Source organism: Megalops cyprinoides, chromosome 2 (genome assembly GCF_013368585.1).
Source record: "Megalops cyprinoides isolate fMegCyp1 chromosome 2, fMegCyp1.pri, whole genome shotgun sequence".
Classification (NCBI taxonomy): Eukaryota; Metazoa; Chordata; class Actinopteri; order Elopiformes; family Megalopidae; genus Megalops; species Megalops cyprinoides.
The window spans coordinates 1,320,309-1,347,438 of NC_050584.1; the positions used below are offsets into that span (position 1 = coordinate 1,320,309).

Below are 27,130 nucleotides of genomic sequence, written 5' to 3' on the forward strand. Positions count from 1 at the left end.
TTTTTTTTTTAACGGTGTCGCTGGCGTTTATTTTTTTTTATTAATTGAAAAAAGGTTCAACTTCTCAGAAAAAAATGCCCTATGTCAAGCGCTTTTTGACAGCTGACCAATCACAAGCGGAGTGGTGAGACCTGTTGTTTCCCATAACAACCACCAAAAATCGAGAAAGTAGTGGTGAAGTTAATTGTGCTAGTTTCTGAGCACAGTGAACTGTACAACATTACAGTTAAACTGTATCATAACATTCATCATAAAGAGGCCGTTTGCAGTCAAATTGGACGGATCCTAGGAGTTTCTGGTATTTGTGTTTACTGCTTGTCATTAGCAAAACTAGCCTGCTAGCTAACGTTAGCTCTGCAACAATGAATAGCCAGCTAGATCGCTAACAATGTACGTTATCTACTCGCCACAGAAAAATGTACCAAAGCCTCACGTAATTACCATGTTTTTAACTGACCCTAAACGAGAGCCAATTGTCTCCTTCTCGCCGTTTTGTATCGCGAAAATGTTGCATTATTCAAACAATACAACATTAATAGACATATCAGTACTAAGCCTGCCACAAACTTGTCTTCGCGGGAAAGAGAAAAAAAAAGCCCAGAAACTGTCTTCCAACTTAATTGCTAGGCAGAATATTTTTACAAAGCAGTCTACAGTCCAAGAATCGGCAACAAAAATTAGCTACATGCCGTTACACAAAATTGCAAAACACAGCAACCCATTTTCAGATGGTGAGTTTTTAAAACACTGTATAGTAGAGACGGTTATAAACTCCATCTGTTTTAGTGCATTTTATGATGATTGTGATGATCATTGTTATTACAAATTAATGTATAATATTAATGTTGCTGTCAATCTATTGCAATAAATGATAAGGAGCATTTTCCATTTATCAGTTAACAAGTACACACACACACACACACACACACACACACACCTTTCTTAATGCAGGCATAATGATATTAAGGACAGACAGGTTACATAATACCTCATTTGCTAGCTAGCCAGCCAGGGGGTGGATTGTAAGAAGACAGGGTGTAGGAAAAGTTCATGACATGGAATTTTACTTAAGATGACTGGTTATTGGTGTTCCATTAGAAAGTTCTTTGGCAGCTGACTAGCCAGCAATAGGTTTACTTGGTTCTTGATTGTGCCATACCAGTTGCTCACTAGGTAGCTCACATTACATATATAGCTCACAACATATGCCATCTAGCTAGCTACAGGAGACGTATTAAAAACATTATGTAGTTTGCTTACTGTACAGCTGTTCTAATAATCAAATGTATCTCCGATAGGAATGCAAGCTATCTAGCTAGCCAGCAGAGTATATATTCTTGATTCATATACACATCCCTGTAAATAAGGTTCACAAATTACAGTACTATGATTAATACATAGCTACGTAAATAAACTAGACTAGATCACATTCGTTGAATTGCCCAAGCAAGTAAAGAGACATGTAGAGCACTTGATAATAATGGGTCAAATCAAGAGCAGTAATCCCTTGCGCTAAATAATGCACATATTGCACACTCCATAGAATAAGTCGTGCCCGATCTGCCCCTTACAGCATGGTTATGGTGCCGACATGGTGAACAACCAAATGAGACATTTTTCCTCAATGGAGGAAATCCATACTGAACATCAAGCGTTCAATCATGAACATACTGAATTATCAGGTGAACAGGACAAATACAAAGCTGTGGAAGGCAGAGAAAGCTGACTTGGATTTCCTGAGAGTGTTGAAACAACACAGCGTGAGTCACGACCAATGAGAAGCGCTGTCAGTGTTGCTACGATACGCCTTACAGCGGTGCGAGATTTAAAAAATGGCAACCTCCGAGCACAGTCAGTCAGCACAGTCAGTCTTTTCATAAAGAAATAACATGCAGGATGCTTTGCATTGGTGGCATTGGTAGCAAGTGTATCCAGCTTGTTGTCTCCACAACAGAGGCAGCAAGTGAGTTTATTCCATTTATCTACCTAACCTGGTTTTATTTCTGATTATATTTTCTTTATTATTATATTATATTTTCTGATTATATTGCATTTACAGGCAGTTGGCGTTGATGTCAACTGCCTGTTGATGTCAACCTTGGTGACTTTGATTTGTATTGTAAAGAAGAGATTTCATCTTCAGGTGGGAAATCTACAGTTGCTTCTGGTTTCTCATAAAACAGTCTCCAGTCTCCAGACAAGTGGATATTATTTTACAACGTCTAGAGTCAATAACCCAAAGATACACTCATATTTTTAAAAGGGACAAAAAAATGTTAGTTTCACTTTACTGTCTAGCCAGAACAAATTCAGGCAAATGATCTCTTGTCAGCAATTTACAGTTAAGTAAACCATCACATAACAGGTCAATTCTCAGGAGCCAAATGAAAAACAACATAAAAAAAAATGTGACAAATGCAGAAAGAAATCAATGCATTTTTGTGTACTTCCAGTTTTTCCAATCCAACTACAATTATATCTGAAATTGATGACACAAATAAATATCTGACATGACAACAACAATATTTTCATTTTGCTTTAAAATAACTTTATATGGAAGGTTTTGGACCGTTAAAATGATACTTGGTATTGGGCCGATCCACACCCCAAAACTAATGGACACACTTCTGTTATATTCTCTCAAGACAAGTACTGGGAACAACAAGGTGTAAAATGTCATTTTTCCTGTTTGGGATTTCCCAAAATACCAAAACTGTGCATAGTGTCTTGTGCAAGTTAATTATGCTGCAATTTTGGGCCCTCTAAACAGGGCCCAAGGAATTAATTACATGGTCTGAAGTGTATTTTGAAAGTAAGATGGGCCGTAGTACCTGTTCCCTGTAATTGAGAGTTCACCTACCTTATATGCAGCCAGGTGTAGAGCAGTAAATCCATTCCGTGTTAGCCTAGAGGGACGCAAGCCTTTCAGCATCAGGCTCCTGATGTGACCTTTGTTCCCTATTTGAGTGCAGTAAGATTTTCAGATGCCCTCCTTGCACACAGCACTCATAATATACTTGCATTGCATAGCATCGAATTCTATAATGCCACATGCACTAAATAAATATTATATATATATATATATATATATCAGTGGCGGCTGGTGAGCTGGAGACAGGGGAGGCTTTAACATTACCCTTAAATCTATCATTACTTTCAACCTGTTCCCCTTTATCCTCCTTGAGTCACAATAAAACATAAATAGTTAAATAATTAAATAATAATTATTGAATAATAATTCACAGAATAATTGACACCAATGCGAAAATAGAGTAAATGATTACGCTCGCGAAACAGCACAGATTGTCTGCAGTTTGTGCACTATTGCGAAAGCTACAGCATGAGATTGTTTAATTAAAAAGGATGGCAATTTGAACAATTAAGTGGCAAGTGATCCCAAAAATGTCTCTTAAATGTTTCAGATTATAGCTTTCTTGTGTTACAAAATTCAAATTACAAAACAGAGCTAAATTTAGTTATATCGAATTAAATTACTGAAAATAAACTTTTAGGTTAGGTTGAGTGCAATGAACAATAATGCTTAGAACACAGACCTCACAAAAGCTGTTATGTGTCATGAGCATTTAATGTAATTTAAATTGATAAATGCCATCCTTGTTAATTAAACAATCTCATGTTGTAGCTTTCGCAAGCACACAAACTTCAGACAATCTGCACTGTTTCGATATAGATATATATATATATACAATGCCTTGAAAAAGTATTCAGCCCCTAACCCTTTTTTTCACACAAATGATTTCCACAACCTGAGATTTTGACTAATTAGACTGAGATTTTTTTTTTTTGTCAACCACTCAACTCTGCAACAGAGCAGCCCAAAAATTATAATAAAATTATAAAGCATAAAAGAATAAACAAAAAAACAAGAACTGAAATGTCAACAATTGATAAGTACTCATTCTCCTTCTTTAGTACTTGGTTGAACCACCTTACAACCATCAGTCTTTTTGGATAAATATCTATTAATTTTGCACAACGCGATGGCACAATATTAGCACATTCCTCCTTGCAAAATTGCTGAAGATGTACCAAGTTAGTAGGGGAGCAGCGGTGGACAGCAGTTTTGAGGCCTTCGCACAGATGTTCGATGGGGTTAAGGTCAGGACTCTGACTGGGCCACTCAAGGACGTCAATTTTCTTCATTTCCTCCCTCCCCCTGGCAGAGGGGAGTAGGTTTTTATCCAGAATCTCCATGTATTGTGCAGCATTCATCTTCCCATCAATCTTCACCAGATTGCCAGTCCCTGCTGCTGAAAGGCACTCCCACTGGAAAAAGCACTTTCCTGGCTGATGTGAAGTGTTAGCTATATGCCACACATACTGCTTAGTGTTTTAGCCAAAACGTTCCACTTTAGTCTCATCAGACCACAAGACCTTCTGCCATATCTCTGTATAATCTTCCAAGTGATATTTTGTTGCTGTAGCCTTGGGCAAGGTACTTAACCCACAGTTACCTCAGTAAATATCCAGATGTATAAAAGGATAATTCTGAAAAACTGTAACCTATGTAAGTCGCTCTGAATAAAAGTGTCTGCTAAATGCCAATAATGTAATGGTATCTTCCAAGTGACACTTTGCAAAGTCTTTACGGGCAAGCATGTGCTTTTTTCACCAAGAACTTCTTCCTTGCTGCTCTTCCATAAAGGCCCTTTTTGTACAATAGCTTGGAGATTGTTGACCCATGGACATAATTTTCATTTGCAGCCACTGACTTCTATAGCTCAGTTAGAGTGACAGTTGGTATCACATTAGCCTCTCTGACAAGAGCCATTCTTGTTCAGCAACTCAGTTTATGGGTGGCGGCCTACCCCAGGCAGTGCATCTGTAGTTCCATATTTCTTCCACTTCTGTATGATGGACTGCACTGAGCTCCAAGGTATGTTCAGTGCCTTTGAAATGTTCTTGTATCCTTCCCCAGATTTGTGCTTCTCCACAGTTACATCCCTCATTTGTTTTGAATGCTCTTTTCTCTTCATTTTGGTTTGTTCAATGGAAAATCCAACCACATTATTTGACCTTATAGAAAGGGAAGGTATTTACGCTCATGAAGTAATTCAAAACAGGTGATCCACTAATTTCCTACACAGGTGGAGATGAGTTTATAAGACAATAGTTTGCGCCTGAGCAAGGTTAGCCTTATAATTATGAAGGGTGTGAATACTTTTTAAATCTCAAAGTATTGTTTTTTTTTTCTAAATTTTTGAAAGGGTTTGGATGTTTCTTTTGATTTGTTGTGACGTACTTTGTAGCCCAGCTGGAAAAAATCTTACTTTAATATATTTTAAATTTGGAATCTGAGACACTACTCAATTGTGAAAACAGTATTGGGGGCTGAATATGAATATATATATATATATATATATATATATATATATATATATATATATATATATATATACATGTGTGTGTGTGTGTATATATATATATATATATATATATATATATATATATATATATATATATACACACACACACACACATAATGCCCAGTCCCTGCTGATAAAAAGCATGTCCACAGCATACTTCACTGTTCACTGTAGGGATGGAATTTCCTGATGCATAGGCAGTATTAGGTTTTATACATAGTGCTTTGAAGTTTTGGTCAAAAAAGCTCTGTCTTTTTCTCATCTGACAGCATAACATTTCCCTCATCTTAGCTAGGTCACTGCAATGCTTCTTGGCAAACTCCAGACATGCTTTGAGATTTTGGGTTCTTCTTTTGAGTTCTTTTTGAATAATGGCTTCTTTCTTGCCACCCTCCCATACAGTATAGTTTTATGCAAAGTTTGATACTGTTGACTAGCGCATCTTTACTCCACACTCAGTGACTGAACTCTCTAGCTCCTTCAAAGTGATTGATGGCCTCCAAGACATCTCTCACAAGTCTCAGTCTTGCTTGGACGCTGAGTTTGATGGACAGCCTTTTCTAGGCAGTGCCTGGGTGGTGTGATGCAGCTCTCACTTCCTGATTACTGTTCCAACAGTGGTCATTAGGATATCCAAACACTTGGATATGATTTTGCACCCTTTTCTTAATTCATGCATTTGTATTATTTCATCTGTAACTTCCATAGAATGCTCTTTAGTCTTCATTTTCATACCTTTCCTTCAGATTCACAGCCTGACTAATGATCTTTAAACAGAGTGGTGTTTTTATCCAAAAAAACATGAGCTTCTTTAATGTTCACAGGCAGAGGCCAATTCTAAGACAACTGTCCTCATTAGGGAATTTTTTTCATCTGTGTAAATTTTGAGCTTCCAGAGCACAGAGCACAGGCTTGAACAGTTATGCAAACAGCATATTTCAGTTTTTAATTTTTCATGAAACTGTTTTGTAACATAAAACCAATGCCATCTTAAATAATTCATTTTAAGTGTTTTATAAATAAAATATCACACAGAACAAAATTTCAATGTGTCATTTGTAATTGAGTAAAATGTGAGAATTGCTCAAGGGTCTGAATACTTTTGTAAGGCACTTTATTTCATACATGCCAAGAAATACATGTTTTAAAGAATACCTAATGAGAATCTGTAGAAAATTTAAATTGTAATACAAGCACTTCATTCAATGCACATAAAATTCTCACTGATATTCCTAAAAAAATCTCAAAATTAGAAAATATAATATAACTCAGCACACACATACCTCCACATATGCAGCAGAGATGCAGCAGAGACAGCCCACTTTCAGTGCGATAATTCAGGTTGACTTTATCAAATGCTTCATCCGAGCTACACAATTAAAAACATTGTGATCTCAATACAAAAGAGGACACAGTCTAGAAAAATATTTTTAAAAGAATGAATATTCCTTTAATTTACACACTGTATATGCAGTGCCCTTCATATTTATTTGTACCCTTGATTATATAAGGACAAAAACATTATATAACAGAGAAAATATTAATATTTCATTTTTTTTCTACTATTTTTTAATGTTCTATATTTGCCTGGGCTATGCTATTTAGATCATTACGTCATTTGTCCATAAAGAATGGATTTTAACGCAAGAGTCATGTTTATTCACGTTTATTATTTTGTCCCCCTGGCATTAACGAAGACCCCTCCTGTAGTGTTTCATGATGCTCTACAACTTCTGAGGGGGATTTTTGACCTTTCCTCCAGGCAGAATTCCTTGATGTTTGAGCTTCTTGACAGAGGGAATCAAGTTTTTGGCCAAATTGTGCTGGTATAGCACAGGTTGGAATTTCTGAATCTTGTCTTCGGGGGAACCCAAACCATGATAAATTCACTGCCATGTTTTACAGTGGGCATTCAATTATTTTTAATTATTCTCACCATTATTTGATTTTTTTTATCAAGATGAAGTTCTGTCTTTTGCCTTCAGAAGAGGTGTGTTGCAATCGAGACATGAATGTTAAATTTTAGACTTTGTTTCCTAAAGATGCCATTTTGTTCAGCCAATTTGCAACAGTTGCCTTTGAATTTATGGATGGTTCACAAACCACTTGCTTCACAACTTGTGCTGGCGAGATACACTCGGCAGGGTTGCCATTATACCTGTAGCTAATGGACACAGCAGTGGAAAATGGAAAATTCTGCCTTCTGTTCTTTTACAATCATCTTGTGGAGATCAATAGATTTGCCTGCAGTCTGTGTAGAGCTCTCTAACCTTAACCATGTTGATCTGCACAACTAATCTCCTTTTACACCCCAGGGAAACAAGAAGCTGTCAGAAGCCTATATCTGGTTTAATATGTTTCCACTGTAGATTTGGCTTGATTTTTATTTAAATAATTTCTTAAGGGTGTAAATAAACGTGACATTTGTTTTTCTAGAGTAAAAGTCATTATTCATTAGAATTCTGAATTTGCATTGTGTTATTAATGTTATTATCATTAGAACATATGATTTGTTCAAGCTTGAAGAAGAATGACATACAATACTTACTTTTTTCTTGTGTTATACCTTTCTTCTATTTAATTGGAGAAATGAATAAATATGGAATGCACTATAAATAAAAAATTTAAATTAAATTGATTAGATTAGTTGCCACTTACCTGAAAACGTGTTTTAGTTCGGTGAATTCGCTGTCTTTGATTCGTAGATCATCCATCAACCTCTCTATTATCACAGAGTATGACTCACTGACTTTCTTCTTCCATTCATCTTTAAATACAAAATGTGAAGTAAGGGTTATTTGATGCAACTGTTTAAGAAATTCACTAAACTCTTCTGTTGTCTGTTAAAACAATGTGTACAATTGTGTATATGGATGAATACATCACCAGTGGTAAAATTAGGGATATCAGTTGATCCAAAAATTTTACTATTACTCATTTCCTCAATAGATTGATCTGATTTGTTTGTATTTGTTCATATATTTTATTTGATTTGGAGATCAGCATGACAATTCAAATGTCTATTTTACAACTGCGTTTCCAATGTCTTTAAACTGTATCTAGCTGCAGACAGTGCACAGTAGTCTGAAGTAGCTGACACAGAATTTGTTGGACAGTGTCTCTGGCCACTATGCGAGTTAGGTAAGGAGCTACTTAGAGGTCCAGAGTGTGAAATGGTATGACTGACACTCTGTGGCAGTGTCAAAGATATCAGAGACCTGACACAGTTTGTAGAGGGTGAGGGTGTGGTATGATCAAATCCCCAGGTGCTGGACAAAATGGCGATTTCTGATGTTGGAAGCTGCATAAATCTGCACTGCAATCCCAGTTATGACGGAAATAACCAGTGGCTCTACCACACGGTTGTTCCAGCTACAGCTGAGGGATGTGGAATCTCACAACTGTGAGTCCTATTCTCCAAAAACAGTATCAACATTTTATGTAGCTGGCACATTATCCAGTGGTTCAGCCACATTTTCCTATGTATTTGAATTCTTCAATGTAATTTACATTTCTTGTTACATGCTGTAGATATGACCTACACCATGTTCAGGAATTACCTAAACCTTTAAACATTTTTTCCATCTGTACGATGTGGTTCTATAAGGCCATACCTGTGAACAAAGGATATTCATCTAAAACTGCAGCAACTCACTAGGTAGTTAATACAAAAGGCATTCATTTGATTTTAATACATTTCACTTTAATACAGTTGTATTTGAAAGGGGCCAGTAACATGGCAGTTCAGTCACATCATTATAATTGAAACAGCAGATAGTTGGCTAGCTAGGTTGGTTACATTGAACATTTTCTAGGTCTATACCAAGATCAAATTTCCCTACACCCAACTTTAAAACTGACAGTTCAAATATTGCAATTCAAAAATGGCTGGTATACAAGCTTCCATATTATCTATTGCTGCTGCTGTGTTATCTACCTGATGAACCGTGTGAGAAAAAACTTTGGACTAAGTCTATGGTGGTGTTTTTTTTTCTTTTAAAAAAATAAAAATATCTGATAGACACCTGACTTTTTTACTTGTACCATTTAATGCAGATGTGCTGAAAAGGCTCATTTCAGGTCCTCAGCTTCTTTATTTTCTCTGAAGTATTTATCAGCTTTCATAATTAAAGCAAGTGTCTTGTGCATGTATTGTACAATGTGGATTAATAATTCAGTGAGAAAATCTATACCAGGCTCCAAGCAGGTAGATGTGGTTTTCTGAGATATTTACATTTACGCTCATCACGCAACTTTGTATCACCCATTTTAAGAGATACATGGGTTAAGTCTGAATCCCAAAAACTGAAAAATATGCAAATAAGGTGCTCAAAAATGCTTGGCACCTTTAAGTCTGAATTAGCCCATGATAATGAAGAAAGTGAAAAAAGTCCAAGTTTGGGTTTTTATGGCTTTTATTGCAAGTCCCTATGAGAGTGTGTATGCATTTTTTTTTTATTAATTTAGATGGCACAGAAGGTAATGTTTTAATGACCCAGCTTTCAACGTCAGTGTGGTTACGTCTGTAGGAAACACCAAGAAGGCCTAATTCTCATAGCTATGTAGGTAGTGGGTATTTGATACACCCCCTTAACTTGGTGGATGGCACAACTGCCATCCCAACATGATGCTATTTGTCTCTATCAAAGATCAGTATACATTACAGCTACATTTGTTTCATACTGCAGCTCTGACAGATTACCACCCATATGTGTTTTTTCAAAGCAGACATCTTTTACAATGTGCATTACAACCCCTTTGGCCTTCAACACTTTCCTTATGACTTTCAAGGAGAAACATGAGCACAGGGGTGTGAACGTTGTTTGCCAATGTAATTAAAAGCTAAAGAAGTCTGCACTCTCTGAGTGAGACCCGAACATCTGTTCTCTTTCCACAACTCACTCTAATCACCAGCATCATTGCCAGCTGAGCTAAAGGCAATTTTCCCCATTATGCAACAATGCTAGTTAACCAATTCTCAAGGAGTGATGTCACCACTGAAATTGCTCTGCTACCTGCTATCCTACTGGCTTTAGGCAGGACTCACAGGCTACTATTTTTAGTTCTGCTACACATATGTGTAAAGACAGTGGTAGTTCCTGTTCATTTTCAAGCAGCTTGCTATGAGCCTTTATAAAAGGAAGCTCTCAACATAAATGATCCTGCAAACTATTTACACTACAGGCTAATGAAAATAGCTTTGCATAAAAGTAGTAACATTTGGTCCTGTCAGTCAAATGCGCATATTAAATACACATATGAAATGGAACTTCAAGGACATTATTATTCAGCAAAGGTTCTCTAGTGAGGCTGACTTCACCTGGCATGACAGCAAGTTATATATTTTTCTTTGCCATAGAATACTTTGCATTGAGCAATAAAGTTAATGACACAGTTACTTGATTAGGTTTTATTGACCTCATCTGGACTTGATGTCACTACAAAATAATCAACTGCACGTACTTTGTTACAGATGTGGGTTATTGGAAGCGCTGGAGTATTTATTTTTTTACATTATATTACTTCATTTAGCAGACGCTCTTACCCGGAGCAACTTACAAATAAGTGCGTCACAATGCTAAGTTATCGCAAAATATTACAAGAGGTCAGTAAGATACAAAGTTAAGTGCTAGGCTAGTGTACAGTGTCTTTTTTATAATGAAAATACCAATCGATAGGATAGATAGACGTAGATAGGGAGGAAGGTAGGCTACAGATACAGCTTGAACAGATGAGTTTTAAGTTTTTTCTTGAAGGCGTCCAGGGAGTTTTCATAGAAGGATACAAGATTCCAAGTTTTCTCTCAGAAAATGGGTGCATGGAAAACAGAATCTAACTTTATCTGTAAAGTTTTTATCCTTGCTGCAGAGTTTAAGCAGAGACTAAATTTACCCCAAACATATGACACTAAGGCCAGGTTCACACCACACGATTTTAGCCCTGATTTTCCACTCGCCGACAGTTTTTGGAGATCGCCGAGAAAAGCCCCAGATCAGAGGCAAAGATCAGAGGTGTTTGCTCGGGGTGAATTGTTCAAAGACGCCATCCGAGAGACTTGCCGATGCCTTGCAGACAGCCGAAAAATATCTAGCATGCTAAATATCTGGACCTGTCGGGGAGTCCACATCCTGTAGTGTGAAAGGTGTTGTCACTGGCAGTGAGTGCGGTGACAAGCTACAGCCAATGAGAGCACAAGATATGGGGTGAGGGGAAACCCGGGGGAGGAGTTGCACAACATCAACAAGCATGGCTTCAACAAACATTCTGCGGTCTGCCTGGACCCAAGAAATGGAGGAAATTTTGGTTGAACTTTGACAGGAGCACCAATGCCTTTTTGATGTTTCCAAAAAATGATAAATTTCTGCAGTACTGTGAATATGAATTCACAACTTAAGACTGTGAATCTTATATTACAATTTCCCGATTCCCGATAACAAGACAGCAAATTGCGTAGTGTGAACAATTTTGAAAGTCATTTAGTGTGAACCTGGCCTAAGTGTCACTAGACCACTTATTTGGTCATTTTCATTCATTCATAATCAGCAGTTATCAGTTATCATATCAGTTATTCAGCCTCACTGAACAAGAGGGGGGGATTTAAAGCAGTGTATGAGTCAAGCTCTGTCAGGGCTCAGGCAAGGACTCAAGCACGGACACAAGAGCTTCAGGTTCCAAGAGCTTTAATAAACACGTCAGGTGAAGTAGCAAAACCGGAATAGGCAGTGTTCATAACAGGCAGGCAGTCCGTGGGTAAAGCAAAGTCAAAACAGGTACAGGCAGGGTCGGTAACCAGGCAAGCAGAAAAACAGGCAAACAGAGCAAGACAGCGAGCAGAATCAAGGTCAAGGTGCAGGTAGGATCAACAACAGCAAGACTTACAGGCGAAAACACAGCAGGAACAAAACAGGCAATAAACACTGCAACAAGACAGAGACAAGCAGGGTAGATATAGGGCTGGGCTGATGAGATGATGGGAAGCAGGTGTGCAGGCAGGCAGGTGGAGATGATCGGGTGGGCGGAGACAGGGCGGAGAGCGGGGCAGGGCTAGAACACAAGGAAAACAAAAACACAACAGCTAGGGGGCGGGAGCACTGACAAGCTCACGCAGCTGCAAATTAATAAGTTTCTACTGTTCCCACCCTGATGTTGGCTGAAGTTCCTGACAAGCATATTATTTATACAAGCTAGCTTAACAGGTCAACAGAAATATCGTTTCAGTTACACATTGGCTGCCTGTAAAATATTAACAAATCTGACAGTTGAATTATAACACAAGTGAAATTGTCAGATGGGACATTAACTATTTAATTAACCAAACTGAATTCTGTTCCATTCCCAAAATGAAACAGCCTTTGCTACATAATTTGATTAGCTACTTAGATAATCAAGTTGGCTGGCTCCCAAGTCTTACTGAATATGATGCTAAATCAGTGCTCTGTGAAAAGGTTTATGCCATTTCTTCAAAGCAAACTTGATTAAACTGACCTATCTAGTTAGAAAACTGTAACTTGCTGGTATTTCCCTCTGCCCTGTAGTGGTATGCCTTCCCGCAACCACTATTTTCTATCCCCTCATATTTCTATAAATTAAAAACATATTAATTAAAAAACATATCTACAATAAATAAAAAACATATTAATTAAAAAACATATCTACAGTAAATATTGCATGAGGAGACTGCACTTTTTCTCTGCTCCGGAGACTCCTCTCAGCCTACACAGACAGCATTTTCCATTTACATTTTGTTGCTTAGCAGACACTTGTTGGAATTCAGTGAAATTGCTTCAAAAATTAATATACTTGCAAGATAACTAATAAAACTGTTAACACAAAGAACTTCAGTCTGGACCCCAGTTGAAGGAGAGAGAAAAGACTGTTTATTGATGATCTTCATAGCAAGGAGATGGCCAGCTCAACAGAGTTTCAGATGTTACACTCACAAAGTCTTGCACTTACAGTCTCACACCTTACTCACTCCTCAACCCTCTCGTGGTCCCATTTCCCTCTGCTCCTGGGGGTAACTCTACAGCAACCTTAAATAGGTAGAAGTGCTTACACAAGCCTGGTAGGATGTTTAGGTTTACTCGACCTTGCCATAGCCTGGGCACTGGCACCTACTTGGAAAAACATTGCTTCTGAAGGTATCCTTGGATTGATAGTAAGCACACACTGACCCAGCTCCTCTCTGTCACAAACCCCGCCAGGGGAGGCAGAGTGGGAGAGTAGGTCAAGGGGTACAACTGAGTGGTACCACTAAGCAGTATGCCTCCATATCACCCACGGCAGACCATAGTTATGCACAAAGAATCTGCTAAAAGCCTCAACTATGAGGTAGAGGACCATAGTCACACACAAAGAGTGGGCCCAAGCCTGGGATATGAGGTACAGAACTAATATAACAGAGCAGGCCCCGTCAGTGGTCAGACATATTGTACTAAGAACAACTACGTGGGAATCAGGGGCCTCTCAGTTGGTAGGCCTGCAGCACATGCACACGATCACAGCCTACATGTGCGCGTGATTCGTTATCAATAGCAGCATCACATTGGAATGTGTATCACATCACCGTTATACTGTTTACTAACTAAGGTACATGATCACTAAATAATCACCATCATTCTTCACACTTTTAATCACCCCCAAGTCTGAAGTGATTTGTGTTCACTAACACAGATATTAGAGGTATTTGAATTTAATGGAATGAAACAAAACAGTAACTTTTGTGTAACTTCCCTAACTAGTACCACAAAGCACAATGCATGTCGACATTGGTCTGACTGCACATCAGCACTCCAGGACTGTTTTGAGAACACAGACTGGGAAATCATCAGAGAAGCTGCCACCTATAGCAGCTCTGTGGACTTGGAGGAGTACACAGCCTCAGTGACTGGCTACATTAGCAAGTGCATTGAGGATGTTACGGTCTCCAAAACTGTCACCACCCAGCAAATCAAAAACCCTGGTTCTCTGCAGAGATGTGCGCTCTGGTGAAAGCCAGGGATGCAGCCTTTAAGTCTGGAGACAGGAAGGATCTCATCACAGCCAGAGCCAAACTGTCCCGGGCCATCAGGGAGGCAAAGCGTGCCTATGCAAAGAAAATCCACAGCAACTTCCAAGGACACGGCGCATGTGGCATGGAATACAAACCGTCACTGACTACAAACCAACACCTCAGGCTTATAGCAGTGAAGCCTCCTTGCCAGATACACTGAATGACTTCTACGCACATTTTGAGGCACAAAACAAGGAACTTGCAAGGGAGATCGCCCCTTCCCCCAACGACCAGGTCCTCTGCCGATCCACAGCTGACGTAAGGAATACTCTACGCAGAGTCAACCCACGTAAAGCTGCTGGACCAGACAATATACCTGGTCAGGTGCTCAGAGAATGCACTGGGCAGCTGGCAGGCATTCTCATGGACGTCTTCAACATCTCCCTGAGCACAGTGACAGTACCTACTTGCCTCAAAACAACCAGGATCATACCAGTGCCCAAGAAGTCAACCGTGTCCTGCCTCAATGACTACTGGCCTGTAGCACTCACACCCATCGTCAAGCAGTGCTTTGAGAGGCTGGTACTGAAGGCACATGAAGGCCCATCTCTCAGACCATCTGGACCCATTGCAGTTTGCCTAAGGCTCCAACCGGACAACTAAAGATGCTATCACTACTGCCCTCCACCTCACCCTCTCCCACCTAGACAGAAAGGAGAATTATGCCAGAATGCTGTTCATAGACTTTAGTTCAGCATTCAACACAATCATTCCGCAGTGACTGGCAGCCTCCCTCCTCCCATCCTCACCACCTTCTACCAAGGGACCGTAGAGAGCATCCTCTGCAGCTGCATCACCGTCTGGTTTGGGAATTGCAACATCGCTGACTGCAAGTCCCTACAGCGGATAGTGAGGACAGCTGAGTGGATCATCGGGGTCCCTCTTCCAACCATGGAAGAGCTCCTCCAGAACCACTGCATCCACTGTGCAACCTGCATCGCCACAGACCCCTCCCACCCCTCCCATGGAGTGTTCACCCCCCTGCTGCCTGGCAGAAGGTACCGGAGCATCCGTACGGTCACTGCCAGACACTGCAACAGCTTTTTCCCTCAGGCAGTCAGGCTTCCCATCTCCTTGCTGCCCCCTCCTCCCCTCTTGCGTCTGTACAAGAACTGACCCACACCCCCGGAGCACAGCATACCCCTGCCCACACCCCTGGACTAAGCACCCCAAAATTTTAAAAATTTTTTAAAATTTAAAAATGCACATAGCCACTTTAAAAGGTGAAATCCTGTTTACAAATTGACTTGCACTCTTCTGTCTACCACTTTTACAGTTGAATGTGTTTTGTCTTTTGAATGTTATTTTGTCTATTTATTGTTTTGTGTATTTATTCAATTGACTGAATGTAGCACCATGGGTCCCAGGGAAATGTTATTTCATCCCTACTGTATACTTGTATATGGATGGGCTGACAATAAAATCTCTCGGCTCTTGACTTGTTCACATGCAAGAATTCTGTGCAATTTTTCAATGCAGATATCTCTGGGTGTTTTTACTTGTGTTCTACCATTTTTACTTTTTTTATAGTCTTACTTTTAAATTATTTTTAATTAGTAATAAATAAATAATAATTTAATTATTTTACTAGCTTTTTTTTATTGATCTTTGCACTGTTGAGGATTGCACTCAAATTTCATTGTACATGTTACAATGACAATAAAGAAATTCTGATTCGGATTCTGATTCTGAGAATCCCCCCTCTGCAGTTGCTCCTCCCAAATGCAGCAAAGTAGATGAACTGCTGTGTCTTCAGCATCAGTTGAAAAGTTTGTACCATGAGGTGAACGCACTCTGTGGTATTGAGGATGAGGAGGATAATGCAGCTCTCAGTGACACCCTCTCTCTGTACGTCAGGGAGGATGTGGAGCTGGGGGACAGTGCTTCAGCTTTCCAGGCTGGATGAGATAGATCTTGTGCATCTTTGGCAACTGGCAATGTTGCCACTGAAGCGTCTCCATCGGTTACAGGGTAACCCGTAACCTGGTTGCCAAGATTGTCACGGTGTTAGAAATCAAGATGGATGAGTAAGCTACAGACCAGCTGTTAATCCCCATCTGCCTCTACTTCTCTGTTGTGTTCCTTAAGCATTGATCGCACATGCAAAGACACTTTTGTTATTATAGTCATTACATTACATTATAGGCATTTAGCGCTGTTATCCAGAGCAACTCAGGGTGTACTCACACTAGACGATCCCTACTGTGCCCGAGCACGTTTGACCCCCAAAGTCCAGTTCGTTTGACTAGTGTGATCGCTCTGTTCTATCTCTCATCTATACCTAAAAATAACTCTGTGGATAAGCATAAACGTTACCCAGCTCAGCAACAGCAACAGTGGCTATATTCTGTCATGTAAGTGAGAAATGCGAACACTGTAGAGCGAGTTTAGCGAACTACAGCGAACTTTATCTTACCAAACAAGCCACATAAGTTAATGGGGTGGGGAGGGGGGACTACAGGGGACTACAGGTGCTGCATTATTGTGGCCTGACAGGCAGACACAGCTGAGGATTTAAAAGGACAGTAGTACTATTTTCTACTATTTTCATATGCTTTATATGGAAGACATCAAAAATATATTTTAAAAAAATTATTGCAAAGAACAGAGAACCCATTGTATATGGCATTTAGTATGAGAAAGTTTATGATAACGTAACTATAGTTTTGCATCTCACTTTTTAAATAAATGTTTTCTTCCCATCTGGAAAAGGATAGTTACAAAGTGATCAGAGAGCACTCTTATGTTAGCAAATTACTGATGTCAAATATCTTATGGAAGGAAAAAAAACTTCACAAAGGTTGTCTTGTTTAGCAAGACCTTGTTTCTTAAAAATATACACCGTAAAAACTGTGTTAAAATGTTAAAGACTGGTGAAATACCATAAAATTTGCAATATATTTCTGTCAATTAAATGACATGAAAAATCTGTGAAATTACAGTATTTACGATTAGCTCAAATATAATTCATAAGGAATATTCTGTTAGTTTACTCATATACACTCATATCATGGAGACTGACTTCTATTTCACATGGAAATCCAGATATATAAGGCTCTGTGAATGTGAAAATAGCTTAGCTTCCATGTTGAAAGCGGTTAAAAATATTTGAAAAGATCTGCATAGTTCAAACCTGAAAATAAATGCATGTTTACAGATGAACAAAACACTCTAAACATATTTGTTGTACAACAAATTTAATCCGACATTTCAATATTTGACATAAATTTGTCATATCAGTTCATAGAACTTTAAAGAAAGAAAAAAAAATTATATTATATTATATTTTAACCAAACTGCTAAGACAGAGCAGTAAATTGAAACAAAAGATTTTTGCGTGCAATGATTAACAAAAAAGTTTACAACAAACCAAGAAACATTTTATTCAACAAAAACACTCTTTCATGACAGTTTTGATTAACAGATTATTAACAGTTTGACAGTTTGAATTAACATTTGAAAGTATGAATAAAAATTATAACATAACTAATTAATTAACTAATTAACACTAATTTAGCCAATGATCACGCTACGGACAGCTCCTTCACCCCATTCCTTCAGACGGGGCCTGAAGACGCACCTCTTCAGACTCTACCTGGACTGACCCAGCACACAATTTCTGCGCCTCTTCAGGCGGACACTAAGGCAAAAACTGTTTGGAGAGGAACATTTGAGCTAGAAAGGGGGTGTCACTTTCTGAAAATCTAATGCAGACAAAACATGTTTAGCTGTACCAGAAGAAGAAAAGATCAATGACTCTGTCATTTTAAGAAAATCAGTAATGTAGTAAGGTGACAGACACGAGTCCAAACACTCCCAAAAAAGCACCAATCAGCATAGCCTTCTATCCCTTTTGATATTTCATTTAAGGATGAGTTTGCGCTAGTTCTCAAGCTAGCTTTAAAAACAACTTCTTTATTTCTTCTTTGTGATGATTATTTTACTCACAGGATTACTCAATTTTTCAGCTTTTTGGCTGGAGCATTAGTGATGGTTAATGCTGCCATGGCTAGAATTAAATAGATTATACTCTATACTATATGTACAGACAAATTATACTTATAAGTTTAATAATAATTGATAATAACTGATAACTTAAACTGATCAGTTTTTTCTAGCTATAGTAACTTTCTGTTTGGAACATTAGCAATGGTTAATGCTGCTATGGCTAAAAATTAAACAATGGATTGAATGATAAAGAATGGATTAGTCTCAGTGATCAATGCAGCTAGACATCAATTTAGTGCATGGGAACAGAGCACTCAGTAAAAAGCTAACAGGCTGACATTAATTGAACTCAGACCTAATGGAAGTTAGCTAGCAAGCATACTAATTAGACACTAGTTAGATACTATGTTGAATGGGATTCTGACTAGTTTTAGGTATAGGTAATTTTAGCTACCTGTAACAGTGTTGCACATTAGTGGAGGAAATTAGTGTGGCTGCATAGACTATATCAAGATGTTTCCCAATTTATGATGCTAATTTACAGTAAATATTCACAGGACATCTAGACTTTAGAGAAGACAGCTAGGTGACAAGTTGATATTAAATGACTCTCTGGCTAGTGAGCTAGCAAACACAGCAAGTGTACATGTCCCATTAATAAGTAGCTTGCTTACTGTCAGATTGAAAATGGCTTGCAGTATGTAGTTAGCTAGTTGCATTGCTCATGGTATAAAGAAGCCAAGCCACAGGATTAAGACATGCCTCACAATTTATGCTCACCAGCTAGCAAATATTCATGGAATTACTTACTGATGAAGTTACTGATGTTCTACCAGGGCTGATAGCTAGCTAGTCTAGCAGATATTAACCCATTGTTAACTAATCACTAATTTCTCTAGCTCAATAGAACTCCTTGGGGAGTTGTTATTTCATCTTTCATTGATGCTGTCTTTACTTCTGCCCATCTAACACTTAAAAAACTTGTTACATCACATCGACCAACTACCTGTTTGCCCACTATATGCACTTTTGTATGTCACTTTGGATAAAAGCGTCTGCTAAATGAATAAATGCAAATGTAATGTAAATGTACCTGCGCTCTGGATCCCATTCCTTCACATCTCCTGCAGAGTGTCACTCCCAGTCTTCTTACATTCATCACAAGTCTGATGAATCAGTCACTCTCCACAGGCAGTGTGCCAGCAGGCTTCAGGGAGGCATGAGTCACACCTCTGCTAAAGAAAACGACTCTGGACCCGTCTGCTGTCCAGAACTATCGCCCAGTCTCTCTCCTTCCCTTTCTGTCTAAAATGCTTGAACAAGCTGTAGCTAACCAGCTATCTTCCTTTATTTCTTCATTGTTTTCAGTCTGGTTTCAGGGCTGGTCATTCCACAGAGATTGCCCTATTCTCCATTGGCTCTTCAAACAGCAAGTGGTTCCTTCCACCCCTCGGTCTTGATTCTTCTAGACCTTTCTGCAGCCTTTGTCACAGTGGACTATGCTCTACTTCTATCTACCCTGGCTATGTTGGGGATTACTGACACCACTCTCCTCTGGGTTAAATCCTACCTCTCTGGTCACTCATTTAGGGTGTCCTGGAATGGTGGGTTGTCCAGAATCCACAGCCTGTCTACAGGTGTCCCTCAAAGCTCTGTACTCGGCCCCTTCCTCTTCTCTTTTTACATGCAATCTTTCAGCTTCGTCATATCCTCCCACGGTTTTTCATTTCATTTCTTCTATGCCAATGACATGCAAGTCTTCCAGTCATTTCCGCCGTCTGACCCACAGGTTTCTGCAAGCATCTCACCTTGCCTGAAAGACATTTCACAGTGGATGGTGGACCACCACCTGAAGCTGAACCTGGCAAAAACTAAGATGCTTTTCATCCCATCCAAGTCCTCCCCGTTTCAAAAACTCTCCCTCAGCCTCTACAAGCCTTACAACCAATAGCACTGTCAATAGTCTTGGTGTAATGTTTGATAGCCAACTGTCCTTCTCCTTTCAGATGACAGTGGTGAGTTGGGCTTGTAGATTCTTCTTCTACAACATCCGAAGGATATGGCCCTATCTCACGACATATTCAGAACACAGCTCCTAGTTCAGGCCCTGGTCCTCTCATGCCTGGAATACTGCAACTCCCTCTTTGCTAGCCTTCCTGCCTGTGCAATGAAACCTCTACAACTAATCCAGAATGCAGCTGCAGAACTTGTCTACAATCTCCCTAAACATAGTCAAGTTACTCACCTCACTTCACTGGCTTCCTGTTATTGCTTGCATCAAGTTCAAATCCTTGGTGCTGGCATACGGGACAGTGAATGGGACAGCCCCCTCATACCTATGACCCCTCTTCAAACCCTCAAGATCACTGCACTGTACATCTACAGGGCAACTCACTGTCCTGACCCAATGGGTTGCTCTCCTCAGACACAATCCCTGTCTGTACTGGTCCCTCAGAGGTGAAATCAACTCCCCACGGGGATTAGGACAGTGGAATCCCTGGGCTTCTTCTGACGCAGGCTTAAGACCCACCTCTTCAGACTGCATCTCGGTTCCACTTCTACCCCCCCCATTGGTCTGGGAGTATTATGAGCCTGGTCTGACACTGTTGCTTGTTTAAAATGAATGGATACACTTACTGTATGTTCTATTGTGATGAAAGTTGCTCTGGATAAGAGCATCTGCTAAATGCATGTAATGTAATGTAATGTATCCATAGGTATCCAAAATTACCAAAGACCTCAGGATCTTTACTGAAGCAGGATACCTACAGCAAAAAGGGAACATACGGTATGTTGTTCCAGTTACTTTTTGATCTGTTTGGAATATTTGGACTGGATTTTTTTGATTATTGCATCTAGAAATGTTGAACAGCAGCTGGTTGAAAGTATGATCCATGAAGGTATTTCACACATTTTTTACAAGGTCATTTTTAGAAGGGATCAGTCAAAGACTATACAGTAATATCTCAATGAGTTCTTCTGAGTTATAATTGCACTAAGGGGACAAATAAACTTGTATAATTTTTTTCATTGCACAGCGTTACACGTAACTAGTTACCTATGTGATACAGTAATATCAACATGATCACTAGCTGACAAGTTGCTAGCTAGGTGATACAACATGTTCGCAATTCTTAAACCTTCGCTAGCCTTAGCCAAATTTAGCATGCTATTTGGTTTAAATCTCTCTATTCAGACCATTTGTTCACTATATATTACTTCTTTAGTTACCATGTTAGCTAATAAAAGCAAGGAATAAAAAACAATGAAAAAATTCTGTCTCTCTGACTGCCTAGTTATATCATTCAATTATCTAACTTGCACATTAATGCACACAGGTCATACCTAAGTCTGCAACATGCAAGCTAACTAGGCAACACTGATTAGTGAACTTGCACATTGTTTAGTTAGAATAATTGTGCATGGATAACTGTTTCTATAGTAATAATATAAAATGTTTATTACACCAATTTAACAATTTCATATTCATTCTGTAACCTTTACCTACCTAGTACTAGGCTGCAACAAGGATCATATTGCACAAGACCTTGATTAAATCTAACTTAAATTTAATTTAAACCCTGATTTAATCTATATTTAATTTGCTTATAACTGAGATTAAATTTAATCAGGATGCCCCAGAACACAGATTTGAAAACAGTTTTAAATCATGATTGTCACTTGAGGTGATTTAAGTTGTTACAATGGTAGTACACCTGCAGTAGGTAGAGCAGTAGAGGTGAATTCCTCACAGGAAAATCAGGGATAAACTCAACCCACTTCAGTAATATGAAAAATGAGGTTTTCCAATGCTACCACTTTACTAAAAAATCAGTCACTATTATAAATGGGAAAAATTAAAGCTAAGATCAAACACACAAGTGAGAGGAACTCTGCTGCTCCACCAATGCTATAGCTACTTGTAGGCTGAGATTTTAAGCTGCAGGGTGCTTCCAGATGGGGAAAGGTGACCTTTTGGGGGGCAGAAGCAGACTGTGAGCAGAATCATCTGTAGAGTTTCAGAAGGACCAATGCATCATATTTCAACCTACAGAGGAGATGACTACTACATTCCTCATGACTTATGGTGTGCTTGGGGCAATGGACTGGCCCCATATCCAAATATCAAACCCCGCTGGAGAACACCTAAGGCCATTTCCTAATAGACATGGTTTTTGCTCTGTCAGCATATAAGTGGTGTGTACGTTGGTTCACAACATACTAATGGACTTTTTAATAATTCAAACTTTGCGTGAGTCACAATGTAGGCTACTCGTATTTTGTATGTGATTTATGTTACATGTCTTTTATAACGTGTAAGGGTAGTGGAAAAATGAAAGACGTTCTTTGTAACCAGTTTTCCTCGTATGTTCGTTTACATGTCGTATAACTGCGTAAATTTCATGTTAGCCAAATAAATAATTAATCATAGATTAAAGTCCTAATGTTAGATTTGCTGATATGAGTTTAAAATTAAGTTCAGTTCAGATAAAAATAAAATTAGATCAACAAATCTTAGATCAGCTCTTAACTCAATACTTACTACTCAAACTTAATTTAATCCACATTGATGCAATCAAGCCTAAGTTTAATTAACTTTATCATTAAACTAGGTGGTTGTCTTACTAGCAGACACAAAAATTAGTCAAACAGATACTCTGAAGAGCTAATGATAACGAGAAGTGAAGAAAAGTCTCCAAAACATGTTACACCAGTATGACAATTAACAAATATAAACAAAACTCGACATATTACACTTACTTGTTTTTGAAGACGACCAATTGTCTCTTCTTCCAAAATGGAACAAGACACATCTTGTGTCATGTTTATGCTCATAATTGCATGTGCATTGTTGTTTAGAAGCAAAGTCAAAACTCAAACTCTACATCTCAAAAAAGTGCAAAATGGGGAGTGTGTCCCACAACTGCCTGCATGACAAGGTGAAACAGCCAACTATGCATGATTGAGTCTGTGTTGAAGATGATTGAAAAAAGCATGTTATGGCAAAACAAACTAAAGATTATCTTAAATGATGCCAAGCTCACCCTGAATGAAGTGCGTCCGCTGAAGTGTCTCATCGAGGTATGAACAATGTAGGGAGGGCGGCAGTGTAGCATAGTGGTAAGGAGCAGGGCTTGGAACCAAAAGGTTGCTGGTTCGATTCCCCACTGCTGTACACTTAGGCAAGGTACATAACCTAGAGCTGCCTCAGTAAATATCCAGATGTATAAATGGATAACATGCAAAAATTGCAGCTTATGTAAGTTGCTCTGGATAAGAGCATCTGCTAAATGCTGATAACACCAAAAAAAATAATGCAATGATAGCTGACCTAACTGATAATATGCAAAAGAAGCTAGGGATGATTCTACTGGCTGTAAGAGAAATAAAAGCACTGAAAACAGAAACAGACTAATGTTTCATTCTCCATAGGTATTTCTGCTTTCTCAGTGAATACAAATGAGAATACATGGATTTACTACAGACGGTACTATGATAACAAACACCAGTTTAAGACCGAGTGGGTAGTCAGTGATGAACTAGTGTGCAGCAAGCATGGCAATAGCCACAAACTTCTTGTCCAAGAGCCCAAGGAAATCAATGCACCAGCCACTGTTGCACCAAATCCTGCATTCAGGAAATAATACAGCCAAGAGAACATGCATGTTTGGGTCCTATTTCACAGAACAGCAGCCCACTCAAGACACTAAAGGTGAAGTGGAAGGCTATCTTACATCCATAAGAAGAAACTCAGATGAGGATGTGTTTGCATTTTGGAGAAGCAACTCCACATCTCTTCCACGTGTGGCTAGCCTGCAAGATATTCAGCAAAGCCAAAAGCTCTGCAAGTCTAGAAAGGGTGTTCTCTCTGGCGTCAGATTTATGTCATATGTTGTGAAAATGATAAAACATGCTTATGAGCAAATTATATTGTTTCACACGCGCAGACATTAACTGTCACTCGCACGATATAAGTCCTCATGCACAAATTCAACAACAAAGCGCACAAAGCATCCACCACGTGCGAGAGAGTTTCTGCTTAGGGAGCACTGGAGGTTATACAAGCTCTCACAGGTTAACTTTGTTCACTCGAAGTTGAGTTCTGCTCACCGAATCGACCTGACTTTTGACAATTTGGGGGAGGCACTGGCCCTCTTATGATCGGTCACTTTCAACGCAATCACAACCACACCCACACCCACATCCACACCCAGTCCAGCATCCTTAATTAAAATAGAAGCAATAAGCTTTATGTGTGATCTGATTAATGCAGGATGTACCATATATGGCAAGTGGCTGCTTCTCTTCAATAATGGTTTAGTAGGAGTAAGGCAGACAGAGGTAGATAGGTAGACAGGTACCTTTGCAGTTGTATCTGATGCATTATATAAGCCTACAAATACCTCATGTGGCACCAAATCATGGTCCACAATAGCACTAACATGCAGTTTCTTGCTGCTATCCTGAGGTGTCTTGAGTTCTGTCAATAACTATTGCAAATTACACTGTTGGAAGAGCTGTATTGGCATGAGCTAGTCTACAAATATTGCTGTTGCTCATCAGGAACAATATTTCATTATATATGTCAGTGCTGAGGTATTCTTTGGTGCTCCTCTGCATCTGTCTGTCAAGGATGGGGTCATCTTCCATTTTGCATTTAAGAAGCTGACATAAGTGAATATCTTCATTCTCATAACCTCTAAGGGCTTTCCCCTGTCCAATTAAGTACTTAACCGAACTAACAATCTTCTCTAAGCAGTGTATTTAAACGAACCAGCAATTTGGCATACACAGGCTAATGTCTTTAGCGTGTGCACTGTTGACAATTACAGTTATGATAAGGTGACATTTCAAGCATTGTTGAATGGGGTGCATACAGGTAGGATTTGTTTGTGTGTCTCTGTCTGCCTAGCTTGCTGTATTGCCATCTAGCTAGCTGCTACAGTAGTACTTTGGATTACATTGCAGGATTTTTTTTACATTCATTAGGCAATAAAATTCACAACCTATTAACCTAGCTACTTAGCTTATCTGTGCAATCATAGGTAACATTAGCTAGTTAATTCTATTGGATTAACAAGATAGCACACCAATTGAACCTGATGGTTAGGTAACAATTGACAGTGGCTACTATAAGCTGTTACCTAACTTGGTAAAATACCTGTACTGTTATGCAGTTGTATAGCAACTGGAAATGTGTCTATTACCCATGATGTTTTATGACAGCCTGCTGTTATACCACAGGTTATGCAATGTCTAGCCTGGATGAAACTTGGGGTGAAAGTCAATTTTCCCAGAAAATATTTAGCCTTTGCAATAATTGGTTTTTGTCTTAGTTTTATCAGAGTATGAGTATCATTATTATTAATATTGCCTTGGCTGAGAAATTTAGCACAGGGAAACAACAGAAGCCTGAGCATAGTCAATTTATATAGCTAGTTACACTCATTGACAGAAAAAGTTATGGAAAGTCATTTGTGTTTTGAGAATCAAATAGACATAGACATAGACAATTGCAAAGGGGTGAACATTCTTCAAATTCAGAATAGAAACTTTTCTGAAGCACATACAAAACCAAAAAAAATGACGATCAGTGCCACATTGTTTTTAAAAATTCATACATCTAAGGATTATGTACAAACAATTTCAAACAAAAAAACTGAATGTAAACTAAAGCTTTTGTTGTCCAATTAATTAACTAACCTCCGCATGTCTAAATCAGAAGTTTCCATTAGTAGCTATAATCACAGATAACAGCCTGTTTGATATGAAAGATTATTATTTTAATATAATTTCATTTCAAATATTTAAAATATTAAAATGATTTCAAATATGTTTTCTACCTAACATTCCAATTAAGTGACTCAAGCACAATAAAAACAAGTAATTACCTGTACATGTTTGAGTTGGCCTTGATTTATAATTACCCATTGAGGCAGTCCTTCAGTTTAATTTTCAGTGCTTTGGTGGAGGAGAATAGACAACACACTACACTTTTCTCTGACACAAAAGCCCTGCAGCTAATAAACTGGGCATTATCGTCATGGGCTAAAAATAACTTCTCTCCAGATGGAATGTGTGACAGCCATGACAGCTGATCTTGCTGGGTTGTGAGCTACAACAACAGAGAGCTGTTCTGTTGCTGCTCTTTCGGCACTGGGCCTGATATGTTAACTGAAAAGAATATATTCACTTCTTTACACATTAGGTGATATCTTGTCCTCATTTGTCAGCAAAGAAATATGATGGCTGATGGTCTGATAGTTATTTTCATTCCAGACAAGGAAATGAAAAAGTAAAATTCTCAATGGGCCTTAGCTTCAAGGCCCTTTCTGTTTGTTCTGTTTATGTGGTGATGTGTGTGTGTGTGTGTGTGTGTGCTCCATGGCTGCAATATCTTTCCCTACCCATGCCCACCAATTTACCAGAGCTAGATTCAAAATCAGGTCTCAAGCATTTGGTCACCAGTCTGAGTCAAGTGTCTCTACACAAGTCTCTACACAGTAGGCCAAGTATTCTGTGCATTGGTGCACCCTCATCAAGGTTACTTCTAGGGAATGCAGTGTGTCAATATCTCTTACTGAGTAATGAGATAGCATATCAGGCACTGGTTAAATAAAAACATTATTTCATTTAAATCAAGGTATAAACAGACATGAAATGTATGAGATCACTTCAAAACATTACACTGCACTGTGACATGAAAAACCACAATGAAAGCCTTACTTTAAAGCTTAAGGAA

At 38.8% G+C, this 27,130-nt stretch overlaps 1 protein-coding gene across 1 annotated transcript in view; it reads right to left on the reverse strand.

Annotated features, from left to right (window-relative positions):
- The window catches only part of tnni3k (TNNI3 interacting kinase), a 49,706-nt gene extending 23,335 nt beyond the window's left edge, over window positions 1-26,371 (reverse strand). The window contains exons 1-4 of the mRNA XM_036521324.1: window positions 26,280-26,371; window positions 8,046-8,154; window positions 6,671-6,756; window positions 2,861-2,958 (exon numbers count right to left, since the gene is read on the reverse strand). Coding sequence (XP_036377217.1) covers window positions 2,861-2,958; window positions 6,671-6,756; window positions 8,046-8,154; window positions 26,280-26,319 — 333 coding nt within the window. The 5' untranslated portion in view covers window positions 26,320-26,371. The remainder of the gene's footprint in view (window positions 1-2,860; window positions 2,959-6,670; window positions 6,757-8,045; window positions 8,155-26,279) is intronic.
- Window positions 26,372-27,130: the final 759 nt, after the last annotated feature.